At 49.4% G+C, this 13,023-nt stretch overlaps 1 protein-coding gene across 1 annotated transcript in view; it reads left to right on the top strand.

Annotated features, from left to right (window-relative positions):
- The window catches only part of PPIL2 (peptidylprolyl isomerase like 2), a 67,916-nt gene extending 62,011 nt beyond the window's left edge, over positions 1 to 5,905 (top strand). Inside the window, exons 17-20 of the mRNA XM_041488660.1 lie at positions 2,020 to 2,092; positions 2,231 to 2,293; positions 2,775 to 2,914; positions 4,565 to 5,905. Of these exons, the coding sequence (XP_041344594.1) occupies positions 2,020 to 2,092; positions 2,231 to 2,293; positions 2,775 to 2,914; positions 4,565 to 4,658 (370 nt within the window). The 3' untranslated portion in view covers positions 4,659 to 5,905. The remainder of the gene's footprint in view (positions 1 to 2,019; positions 2,093 to 2,230; positions 2,294 to 2,774; positions 2,915 to 4,564) is intronic.
- The last annotated feature ends 7,118 nt before the right edge of the window (positions 5,906 to 13,023 follow it).

The following is a 13,023-nucleotide window of genomic DNA, read 5'->3' as shown; positions in this document are numbered from 1 at the left end:
TTGGGGAATAGGGTTTGGAGCAGCACTGAAACATGAGCAAGCACAGCTGTGCTGGGGCAGGTGAGAACACCCCCTCCGTTCATCCTCTATGAACTGGGTGGGGTCTGTCCTTTTGGTTGTGGTTACAGCCTGTCCCAGCCCACAGGGTGGCACTGAGGGCACTGGGGAGTGCTGTAGGAAGTGTATTTCTCCACTGGATCAGCTGAGACCATGGTGGGTGAGAGTCAGGCCTCTCCTGGTACTGGTCAGGCAGACTCTGCCATGCTGGGACTGGACAGATGTCTGTGAGAGGGAAATACCCTGGAATAGGTGTATAAAGTGTATAAAGGTGACTGTGAATATCACGTGTGTTTATTTTTTTGATATGAAAGCAGAGTTAGGTGATAAAATGCTCTACATGTTCTATCCGTTTGGTATCCTTTTTCCCCACCAGCTTCATTTGATTTGATTTTCCCCCATTTCATCTGCCCATCCCTTGCCAGCTTACCTGTACTGGTGCTGTAGTCCCAGGAACAATCAAGCTTCAAAACAGTTACCCCTCTGTGGAAGCTGGGGGATTGCTGGCTCTTGGCTTGCCCTGTCCCATGGGCACCCCTGGATTCCTCAGTGGCCAATTCCTGCCCCTGCTGCTGATCTCCTGACCCCAAACTCCCCTGGCTTCTGGAGCAGTGTTTTTGAGAATTACAGCTGCTTCTCATTGTCCCACAGCTGTTAGTATGGGCTGTATTTTTGGTTCCTGGCCATGTGGCTTGGCTCTATTAAAACAGATGTTGTCCAGCTACAGCCTGCTTTGCTAATGGATCTGGATCACTCAGAATCAACAGCCTGTCTTCCTCTTTATTTACTGCTCTTCTAAGAATAGCTGTTTTCAAATTTAATTGTGGATGATGAGGTGGATAAAAGTGTTAAATACCCTGGGACCAAGAGCTGATCCCAGCAGGACCCCTCTGAAAACATACTGACTCAGTGGTTCCTGTTTAAAATTAGATTTTGACACCTGTCAGCCAATTTTTTATTTAATGTGTACTGTATTCACTTCAGATCATTCTGGTTCCTCAATCAAAATATCAGCCGCCTTCCAGAAGTCTGTTCCGTGGACACTGCTATCCCTGTTAGCCACATCTGTTGTCTCAAAGATAGAAGGTTGTTTGACAGACACTGTTTTCCACAAAACCTTGTTGATTGCTGTTACTTACTTCCTTTCTTTCTTAATCATGTCCTGTCTCCGCTATTTCATTATTTTGCTGGGATAAATGACAGGATGACAGGATTATAATTATCTGGATTTCCCCATTTATCCTTTCTAAATTTGCTTTTCTAGAATGTTCCCATTGTTCCACACATTTTTTTGAAAATAAACATGCAACAGTCCAGAAAGCCTTTAGCTTTAAACATTTTCAAGCAAGTGTTTGGATATATTGACTTGAAGAGTGAGAAGCCAGGGATCTAAGGCCCTCCTAGGTGAAAAGTGCTTTGAGAAGTGTCCTGGCCTTACCCTGTGGCTGTGACTTGATGCTCTGCTGCCTTCCCAGAGCCTTCATGAGCTCACAGTCATGATGTTCTTCTGGAGGAATCCTGTGCTCTCAGTGTTAGTGGTGTTAGTGCAGACAGCTCTGCCACTGCTCTCCCGTGCTGCTGTAGGTACCATTCTCTGCCTGATAACACTCTTAGGTCTCATATACGGTTTGACAACAAAGAAGAAAAGACTTGTTCTTCATCTGGCTGGTTTCTGTGGCTTCCAGGTTTTGGGCTTTGCTTTGCCTCTGAGTGTTGGACTTTTCCATGTTCTGTTTAATTTTAAATTCAAATCCCATGTTTGAGGAAAGAATTCTTATCTTCCACACTGAATGACATTACCTTAAGTCTTCCAAACACAGTTGCAGACTCCTCTCTCCCCAGACATGATGATTTAAAAATCTGCTAGAGTAATGGACATAAATGAGATACATTGAAGGTAAGGATGTAGGAATATTTTCAGTACGTTGTGCCAATTGAATAACCATATCTTTCCTCTTTAAGAGTGGTTGGTGGCTTTGAAACTCTGACTGCTATGGAGAATGTGGAAAGTGACCCAAAAACAGACCGTCCCAAGGTATGTGTGAAGCACTGGGGGCAGTGGCCTCACGTGGCAGTGCTGGTCACTCTGCTGACACTTCTTGAAACCAAAATAGGGGGAGATGGCACAACTTAATCAGCAGATGGAATTGCTGTTCTTCTTTTCTGCTTCCAGGAAGAAATAAGAATTGAGACAACAACAGTTTTTGTTGATCCCTATGAAGAGGCAGATGCACAGGTGAGGTTGCTTGGTTGGTTGAGGTTTTTTGTGACTGGCCAAAGCTTTTCTGGAGAGAATTTTGCAACTTAATGCCTTTTCTTTGCACATGGGCAGCTCCCTGGTCCATCTGGTTGCCAGATAAGATTAAGCAGCTGCCATTCAACATTAACTTTTTGCCAGGATCCCAGTTGCTCTTTCAGTGCAGAGTTACTCTTGTAACTGAGTCTGGCACAGCTCCCAGTCTATCAGGCTTCTGATGGTTTCCTTTCAAATGCCCCCAGTAGCTGTGGGTGGCTGCAGGTGAGAAGGAGTCTTGCTGTAGTGGCTGCAGAGAGCCTGTTTGTAGTGGCCCTTGAGGGCTGTCTCCTAAAGCCTGCCCTGTAATCTCAGCAGTGCTGATTGCTGGTTTAGAGTGCTTTAAAGCTTCAAAGAATTGTAGACATTTTCTCCTTATTCTGCACTATCTCTTGCAACAGATTGCACCCTTTGCTTCCCACAGGTCGCTGCTGAAAGAGAGAAGTTCCAGCAGGAAGAAGAAGCAGCCAAAATAAAAACTGAAGTGGTCCCACCAAAGAAAGAGGTTCAGACTCCTAAAACTTACCGTCAGGGGATTGGAAAATACATCAACATGGCTGCAGCGTGAGTTCCCTGTCCTTCTGATTTTTGCTGAATATTTTAGGTGCCTTTCCTGCTGGATGCTGCCCCTGTCCAGTGCCATTGTTCAGATGTTTGTTTTAGGCCAGCAAAGACACCCTCATGTAGTCCTAACAGTCAAGAGTTTACTTCAGTTCTGTTGTTTTTCAAGGTCACACATTAACTGAGCTTCTCTTTTAACCCTTGAACATGACCAAGCTGGTCTTTAAAAGCATTTGCTGACTTCAGAACTATAGATACATTTCCAGAACTCAGAAATCTTTGAGGAACTGTACTGTGTCACTTCTACACCATCTTTTATCCTCTTCCTTTTCTGAAGCTATTTCTGAAGGCCACTGTCCCACAGATGTTTCTCTTTTAGCAACTTCTGCCCTGCACAAAGTAGCTGCCCCAGGCCCCCATCAGTCTACTGCTCTGGTTCCCAGTTCAGCCACACAAACAGCTACACCAGCACAGCTGAAATGGCTGGAAAGGGGAGCAGGCTCCCAGGCTTGCTATGGGAGCACAGGGCAGCTGAGTAGCTCCAGGGTGCCTGGCTGGTTGGACAGGCTTATCCTAAAGCACCCTCTCCCAGACACCCTTTGTACCCCTGTCAGGATTGGCAGCACTGCTTTCTTTCATAAGGACAGCACAGAATCCTGGCTGAGCAGCAGCTTAGCATGTGTTTTGGAAAAATTAAAATAAATGCCTTCCACTTGATTTTTAGCAGACTTCTCTAAAAGCATTTGCAAAAATGCTGTTGTCTGTCTGCTACATAAAGGCCTGTATTTATGCATACACAGATCTGGGCAGCCTTTTAATCAGCCTGTGTGTGCCTTTGTGACTTACAGGCATTTGCATAACTGTAAGAACAGAAATATGTTAGCTCAGTAGGTCAGTTTAGTGTGTCAGTAAAATTTTTCAGTTGGAGAATATTGTGTGTCCATTAAAATACTACGTCCAGCTTAAAACTGCTGACACACTGCACTCTTATTTATAGAGGAAATCCAGCAGTTGTGGCTCTATGGAAAAGACCAGGTAGTATAGAAAGGACCTTCAGTCATTGCAGCCTGCTCTGGCAGATTTAGGGTTTGGTGTTCTCCTTATCAGCTACTGATATCTGACAATAAAACTACAGCACATGAGCTGGTGGCACAGCATTCCCTGGGGTTGCAAGCTCTGCTCAAGAGAGGCTGATAATAATAGCAGCAACTGCAACAGGCTGGGCTCAAGGAACAGGAAAGATCAGAAGAGCTCTCCCAGCTGCTTTATTCCAAATTCCCCATAAATCCTTTTGTTGCCACAAGTGCAGGTGAAAAGGTGTGGGGAAAACTCATGGCTCATGTTCTCCTGACCATGCTAAAAAGGTACAGCTGTTAAATCTTCAGCTCTGGCCTGGAGAACTTTCTGTGCTTTGAACACATTCCTGGGAGGGTTCAAAGCCTGATCCAAACCATCTCAATGGACTCATGCTCCCTCTTTTTGGGCATGCCAACCCATGCTGGCATAGAGCTTGCACTCCTGTCTAGTTGACAAGGGATGGGCTGGCTCCATTATAGCTGGTGCTGGGAGAGAACAGGCAGAACAGGCATCTAAGCTGCCCTGGTCCCGCTGGCAGTAAAGACTCCCTCAGAGCTGTTTTCATTCTGGCTGCAGGAAGCGCAGCGTGGAGGATGATGGGCCTTCAACCAGCACAGCTGTGAAGAAAGAGAAGAAGAGCACAGGCTTCGGCGACTTCAGCTCCTGGTAGCAGCGTGGGGAGCCCAGCACTGGGGCAGCACAGCGCAAACAGGAGCCTCCCACGTGGCCCCAGAGAGCCCAAAAGACAGTCTGTCCTGGGGAGGGAAGGCACCAGCCTGCCCTTCCACTGGCAGAGAAAACTGCTGCTTTGTTGAGGCTGGTTAATGTGGCTTTGTTTTCTAGAGAGCACATTCCCCCACTGCATCTTCCTCGAAGGCTGTTTTGTTGTTGTTTTGCAAAGCAGGGAGCAGGCAGCCCAGCTCCCCAGGGATCAGCTGGAGCCTTTCTCTGCTTGGCTGGCAGCAGACCAGGCAGAGCCCAGCCTTGCAGGGCACTACTGCAGTGAACAGCTACAGTGGTGAAAGAGCTCCTTTTACAGGTAATCGTTCCCAGACCAGCCAAGTGTGCCAAGCGAGGGAATGAATTAATGTGCTGGGAAGCTCCTGTGCTGCTGGAGAGCTCTGTGGAAGGGCTCCAGCCTGTCCTGCCCTTACCTTCCAGCTGCCTCCTGCTGCTTCTCAACAAGGACCAATTTTGTCTGGACTGACTGCTGTCATCTGAAGGGCCTTGCTCACTCCAAATGAGCTCTCTCTGTACCCGTTAAAGCCTCCAACAACAGCCTGGGAAGCTGCAAATCTACATGGGGAGCCCAGGGCAGCTGCACCACTTACTCCTCCCAGTGGCTGCCCTTCCCTGAGCCACTGGACAGCCAGAGGTGCCAGGATGCACCAGTTCACACCTGCCCTCAGGTGCCAGAAACTACAGCCTTGAGCAACTGAGCAGGAATAGAAACAATTCTTTTGTTTGTTTTTTTTAACACCCATCCTGAAAGCCTGGTCCTTGCAGGGTAATAGTCTGCTCCAATGTCAGGCTTCCCATCATTAGGAAAAACCACATAATGTAGCTGACAGGCATCTCAGATATTTCCATTACATAACCACAAATCATTAGGAATCTTAATAAAGGCCTTATGGGGTAAAGATATATCAGCCTGTGATATAGAATCTGTGTGTTACCATAACTTAGACATAGCAGGCTAGATCCTGAATATCACTTTTCACTTTGTCTTAGCTGTTTTCAGATAAAAGAAATGCCCTCCCTACCTCCTGTGTGGCTGAGGAGAAAATTTTGTAATCCCCTTTGGAACAATACATTTGTATCAGTGGTTTCATTCTTTAAGAAAATACTCCATTTATAGGAAATTGCTGTAAAAACTTTTGGAAATATTTTGCATTAAATGCTTTTATTTTCTTTTGAGTGCTTGACTTAGACTGTTCAACTGTTACTTCCAAGATCACAGCATTGCAAACTTGATTGTTTTACAAGGAAATGATTCATTCCTGCTTTTTAAGATGCTCATGAGGAATTCTGGGATCGGTGCGGATATGATTACATCTTTGTTAAATTATAGGAAGTTCAAACTAATTTGAAAGAATAATAGGGGGAGTTTGTTTTGCAAACGTCTAAGTTTGAAATAACACATGTTTGATTACTGGAACAGGGGATTTGATGGTACTTTCCTAAAGCTGAGTTTCTTCTGTCCTATTGGAACCTCTTGATGGCTGGCCCTTTCATGATAAATTGCTATTGATCCCCTTTACCTAACTCATACTTCAGCACACTTTTGAGTAGTCAAGTTCAGAGCATTGCTAGAGCTGGGATAGGCAATTTTATTAATCCATAAGGATAAAATGCTGGTTTTGTGCTAGATTAAAATGGATATTATTATGAAAGGAAGGAAATTTTGATTACAAGGAAGGCAGCAGAGGTGTGGCAAGGGCTCCCATTTCAGCAAGTACTTGCTGCAGATTGATCCGAGGGGCAGCAGGCTATAGAGATAACTGCCCACTTTCCTGTTCTATTCGTTCCAGCTTTTTGGCAGAGCTGCAGTCCTTGAAGGACCACTGCTGTTCACAGGGCAGAGGGACTGCTGCCCTTCCAGGCACTGCCTTTGCACAGCCCCTTTGTTCACCATTTCCCACCATAACATTGGACACAAAAGAAAGAACAATTTCCTGGCTTCTAGGAAGGGCAGAGCACGAACCTTTCAGTTTTGCCCCAATAGGGGTGAAGCTTTCCAGCCGTGGTTCACCTCTGGACCTGGATCCAGCTCTCTGGGCTGCTCTCCCAGCTGCAGTCAGTGGCTCCCAGGCTGGGGGACACTGGCTCTGCCCATCCCCAGGGCGCTGCAGTGGCCCCAGGGTTTGGCCAGTGCCCAGTGGTGAGTCAGCAGCCAGACACTCATGAGAGCTCTGTGGGACCAACACTGTTCCACTACAGCCAGACCCTGCAGTGAAGATTTGTCCTGCAGAGCCCTACCTCTGCTCCCTCCCACACCCCTAACTTTGTGTATTCAGGTACATTTCTTTTTAATTTCAACTTCACTTCCAGTCATTGGAATCCACAGGGCCAGTGTGACACAAGCTCTTGTCTGAAGGATGGCAGGGGCACAGAGAGCAAGGCAGTGGGCTGTATCCCTCATTTTTCCAAAACCTGGCTCTTTGCAGGGTGACTTGTGGTTTCCACTACCTGAGCCAGGAAAGGGGAGGAAGGAGACTGTACTGAAACCTTTTTTTCCCTTTCATCACTTGGTTCTCCAGCAAAAATGGTGTGCTAAGGGAATACGCAGCCAGCTCCTGCTATGGCCAGAGGGATCAGCAAGAATTGTGCAGCCTTACTAATAGGAACTCACTCCTGGGAACCACTGTGCTGTTTGTAAGCACATTTCTACATTCTTTGACACTTTTCCAGTAAATGTGCTTAGAGAGAAAAAGTAGGATTTTAACCAGGGGCTGAAGAAGCTTTTGTCCGGCCTGGACTAGAATAACACCAGCCCTCTCGTACTTTGCACTGCTCCATACCTGAGTTGTTCTGCTGAAAGGCACTGGGTGACCAGTGAATTCTTTGTTTCCTGAGATGTGGCACCATAGCAGAGATCAAAACACCCTTGAGAAGGCCGTGGTGTGTGGTGGGGCTGGCAGCTGGGGCCAGTTGTTTTCATACACAAAGAGGGGGCTCATGGGGGACTCAGCTCTTCACCTCTGCTTTTTCTGGCATGAATTCAGCCTGGCCCCTCAAGGAGCAAAGTATTGTCTGTGTGGGAAACAGCACAGATTGAAGTTCTTCAAGCCAAGTAGCTGCAACTCTGTTACCATATTTACCAAAAGAAAAAGCCAAAAGTATTACTGTTTGGTTTAATTTTGCCTGTTCCCTGCTGGTTTGAATGGTTGCAGCTCAGGAGTTCAGACTACCAGTTGCTCTGCTTCAGCATCACATGGTTGATCATGGTGGTTCCCATCTCATTCATGTGGGGCCACAAACTGAGAATTCAAACTGTGTTTGAAGGTCTCCAAGGAAATCCTGCTTTTCCCTCTACCCCTTTTAAGACATAGCTGAGCCCAGCACGGGCTGAGTCCCCTCAGCCGGTGGTAGAGTCACAGGCATGGCCATGGCCGCCCTGCAGGTGGAGGGAGCAGCTGGCCGATAAACCCCTGGGTTCTAAGTATCAAATACTTCTGGGATCCCCCTGCCACCGATGGCCAGCAACGTTTGGAAGGAACAGGATGTCGGAAAGCTGGCACAGGAAGCATCTTTTATAAGCAAGACGAGAGGATTTGCCAAAACACCCCCCCAAGTTTCCACACTGTTTGCTTTGGAGGAGGCAAACAAACCCCCTCAGCCGGCACAGGAAGAGGCGGCAGCGCCGGGCCCGGCCGGGTTGCAGCACGGCGGCGCGGCCGGGCAGCTCTCACTTCCTCTCTTTCTTTGGTAGTGTATTTGTTATCACAGCCTTGTGGAGGATTTAACCAGCCTGTGCTGGGACTGTGGGGAAGGGGCCAGAGCCATAGCCCGGGAGAGACATTCCCACAGAAGGAGCACGCAGCTGTTGGGGCAGAGCTGGTGGTGGCGGGAGGATGGGGGGAGAGCTCAGGCCCACGGGATCCCCTGCGGTGAAGCCGTGTGGGGCTGGTGGCCTGACGCCATTTTGCTTCAGTGCCTGAAGCCCTCAGCCGCGGGGCACCGACCGTGGGGGGCTGCTGCGGAGTGGGGGCCGCGCACGGAGCCTCGGCAGGGCCGGCACTGACTCAGCCTCCTGGGAGCTCAGGCGCTGCAGCCCGGTGACTTCATTCTCTGGAAATAGCAACCGAGGAGGAACCATCTCTGTCACTACAGTACCCGTACAGACACTCAGCCAGTAATGGCACCTTGGCTAAAATGTATGTTCCAGAAAAGGCACCTGATTCCCTGCGAGAGCTTCAAGGGAAAATGACTCCTGCAGTTCCCGTGGTTGCAAAATAAAGCAAAGCCATGGCAGCAGCTGGCTGTCTCAGGTAACAGGGGCCCTCTTATCACCGGTGAGTTAAGTCTTCTTGAGGTTTCTGCTGGGGCAGCACAGAGCACCCCCTGACCATCCAAACTATGGCCCTGCCACAATGGCCAGGGATGTTGGAGTTCCCATGGAGGCACCCTCGGGGTGCCCAGCCGGGTTTTTCCAGGGGAACAGTGCAGGGACAGGACTTGTGGCACTGGGGCCAGTGTGAAGGCTGGTGTAGGCACAAGGCTGGCGTCCCACAGGCACCAGTCCCTGCATCCACCTGTCTCATCAGCCATGGCAGCCCTTTGCTGGCCACTGCAGGACAGGCTGGCAGGAGCTGCTGCTGCCAGCACAATGCCTCAACTGTGGTGAGAAAAACCCTCTCCAGACCCACATCCCCAAGCGGGGGCAAGCCCGTGGCACAGGGCCAGCACTTGCCCACTCAAGCATTGTTGTGAAGCTTTCAGAGGTTAAAGCATCTCTCCAGGCAGGTTTGGAGAAGGGCTGTGGGACTTCGCTGCTTTGTGAGGGGCAGAGAAGGCACAGAGGGCTCCAGAAGAGGCTGGGATTGATTGATCTGACCAAGGGAGGAGGAAGCAGAGTGGGGATCAGGGCAGCTTCCTAGGCCCCTCTATCATTCCTGACGTCACAAAGAGGCCAAATTTTCCCTTTTATACAGAAAAAAAGGCTCATCGGCAATCACAGCAGGCTGGGTTTGACAACTCATAACTTAATGGCTTTTAAAAAATAGCCACAGCCTGTTATAAACACTGGTCAAGGTCTCCTTTGCCCTTCCCCCTGGAAAGCCTTCCCAGCTCTCACTTTTCTGATATTAGATGCTTTCCCTAATCTTTGGCCTTCATTTATTAATGGCTAATTATATCTATTTGCTTTAGTGCCAACATTGTCCTCTAGCTTGAATAGCTTTTTTGCCTCCCTAATGTTTGCTTCCCAGCACTATTTATAGGCAGCAATTGTATCCCCCTGCAGCCACTGTTGTGTTTGGCTGCATGGGCTCTGGCCTCCTCGCACAGCCCTCCTGCCTCCCTCAATGTCCCATTCACAAGTGGAGGGGTCAGACAGGCCCCCAGCCAGTGCCTGGCTCTGGGAGAGATCAGTTTGGTGTCAGCACTGGCCACGATGCTTTTGGGAAGGAACCTGGGGGCAAGAGCCGTGTGTCCCCAGGGAGTCCTGTGGGGTTATTTTTTTAGGCAGCCCCATGGGGTTCTTTTTTTAGGCCAAGGCAGGATTACTCCAGGCTCCTGTTTGCCTTCCCTGTCCCTCCTTCCACATTTCCGTGTGGGGAGAGGAGCGCCCGGCAGCACGGCCCACCAAGGCAGCGCGAGAAAGCGTGTGATTCCTTGCTGCACTTTCATCCCGGGATGAAAGGGATGATAGAAAACATTTGTTTTTGTGATAAAAGCAATTGACCCGGGAGGAATCCACCTCCCCAGGGTGGCCTGCAGCAAATCGCAGAGATAAGGCACAACAGGCAGCAAACACCAAGTGCTTCCAAGCCTCGGAGCAGCTGCAGAGCAAATCCCTCCCTGCATGGAAGGAAACTGGGCTTCCACAGCTGCTCCCAAGCCCGGACAGCATGGCCAGGGATGGTTTTAGTGGATTTTGTTGGGAGTGGGAAGGTCTGCAGCGTAGGACACTGTTTTGTTTGTTTTTCTTAATGAATGGCCGCATTTTTTTATTGGAGACATCTTCACCACAGATCTCAGCCGAGCTTTTAATAGATGGGTTCCTCGCCAGCGGCCATTGCAAATTGATTGCAGCAGAAATGGCAAGTGAAGACAAATATAGTGCAGGCTGCCTGCAGGGAGAGTGCGCGGAGGAAACTTCGGATGCTATTTTTGGTGTTTTGTCTCCACTGCTTACAGTGTTTCTAATCTTTGGTTTTCCTTAAAAAAACTGTTTGGGGTCAGGATTTTTTTTTTTTTAAATTTTGAGAGGTTAAAAAAGTTCTGTTCTCTGGAGAAAATGTTGGGTGCCATGTCGATGCCCAGCTCTGTGGAGCTGCTGTGTGCCATGGCCCAGGTTGGTCTGGCAGGAGGGTGAACTGCTGCTGCTGCTGCTGCTGCCTCCATGCCCTCCACTGGGACCAGAACCAGGCCTGTCTCACTCCCAGGCGGTGTGCGGGGGCTGACATGGAGCCAGTCCCCGATTTCACCCCAATCCATGGGAACTTTGTCAGGGGAAGGAAAGTACAGCACTCTGGCTCATAAAGAAATTAAATTCTCCCATGCTGCTGAGCCATGGCTGCACCACAGGGGCTGGCAGCAGCAGTCCCAGCAGTGATCTGCACTGCTCAGGACCAATGCACTGAGTTGCCCTTGGTCCCAGCCAGCTCCAGGAGCTGCAGTAGCTCCTGGAACACAAGGAGACGCAGGAGGGTGCTGCAGGTGAAGCGCTTGACCTGGAGGGTGTCAGCTCAGGCCTCCAAAATCATAAATCCAGGTGTGACCGAGAGTGTGTGTGCTGGAGTCCAACTGCAGGGAGACTGGGAGGAGTGCACTGGGAGTCACTCAAATTACTTGGCAGAGCAGGAAAACACTCCAAGTTATTTCTGGGCTTGGGGAGCCACGGCTGGGTGACACTGGAATGCTGTTAAAGGCCGATACCCTAACCTTCTCAGGCCCAGAGAATGGTCAGGATGTGGTGGCAGATTGAGGCACAGTGCCAGGACAAAAAGCAGAGGTGTCTCACTGACACATTATGTCCATGGGTGTGAGAGATAAGGCTGTGGCTAATTAGAAGTAAAGGAGCAGAAATGCTTATAAAAGTGACAAACAAGTTTGTGGGTTTAACTACAGAACAGTGAAATAAAAGCAGCTCACAGCAGGGCTGGTTGTGATGCACTGCCAGTGTCCATCTGGCAGTCTGGGGTGTTTGCAGCAACAGCTCAGGGGAGACCATCAGCATCTGGCAGCATTTTAGACCATGGGATAGGGTTTATCTGCTGCATAGGAGGCTTTCTGGTATGAGAAGCCCCAGATGTTCTTCTGCCATCTTTTTAAACATCCCTATTTGTGCAGACCCTGTTTTGCCTTGATTTGATCAAGCTGCAGTCTGTCATTCACTAAAAAATCTCTCATCATTCACTAAAAAATCTTTCAATTTCCCATGCTTGCCTTTAAATAATGTAGAAGGCCCCTCTCCACCAGCATGCTGGACAATGCTGGCATTGGAAGAAAGACAGCAAAAATGGGAAAAACAAGTTGTTTGTCAGTGGCTCAGTCAGCCCTTTAGCAGAGGGCATCCGTGGCTCTGTCACACCTGGCCAGGCTGATGTTATATGTCCATCACAGCCCAAGGCTTGTACCCAGCTGCTCAGCATTGTTCACCATGAGCTAGGGTGGGCTGTGACTGCTGACCACCCCTGGGAAGAAAAGAAAAAAATTGGAAAAAATAATGTTATAATGTTTTTAAGGCAGTCACTATCATCTTCCTCTGATAACTCTGTACCAGCCACCCAGCCTGCAGTGCAGGACCAGGACCCCAGTGCCCCACAGTGCTGATTGAGCTGCTTCAGTGGGCACCTCTGGAAGAAGAGGCTAAGTGCCAAAGTAGGCACATACCCTCTGCCTGGGGTTTCCCAGCTGGGAAGGTTTTCAGCTGGCCTTGCTGGGGCTGGAATGTGCAGATGTACTAGGGAGAAGCACAGCAGTGCTTGGGAGCAGTCCAAGGTAAATGGATTTGGTGCCACACGCGTCTGCCTGGTTCTATCACTAGCACAGGCACTGGCACTAGAACTGCACTGCTGCAGGGTGAGGCTGCTGACCAGACAAACTCCCTTTTTGGGGCTGCAGAGGTCTCAGGGGCAGCACACACCAGCTCAGCCCCCCCAGGAGGTTATTTCACAAGAGAAGGCAGCCTGTGGAGGAGGTTTTTGTGGCTAGGGATCAAAGTCCCTGGCAGCTGCCCAGATTCCCAGTATTTAGCTGTTGCACAGCCCAGGTCTGCAGCTGGGTTTGTGTGCCAGGCCGCGGCAGGAGATAGCAGGGAGGGGGAGCTCAGGGCTTGCGTGGGGAGGAGGGCTTGGCTATCCCAGAGG

The sequence above is a fragment of the Pyrgilauda ruficollis genome, unplaced genomic scaffold (genome assembly GCF_017590135.1).
Source record: "Pyrgilauda ruficollis isolate IOZ18807 unplaced genomic scaffold, ASM1759013v1 scaffold9, whole genome shotgun sequence".
NCBI classification, from domain to species: Eukaryota; Metazoa; Chordata; class Aves; order Passeriformes; family Passeridae; genus Pyrgilauda; species Pyrgilauda ruficollis.
The sequence above is the reverse complement of the archived record's forward strand: the minus strand, read 5'-3'. Positions and strand labels throughout refer to the sequence as shown.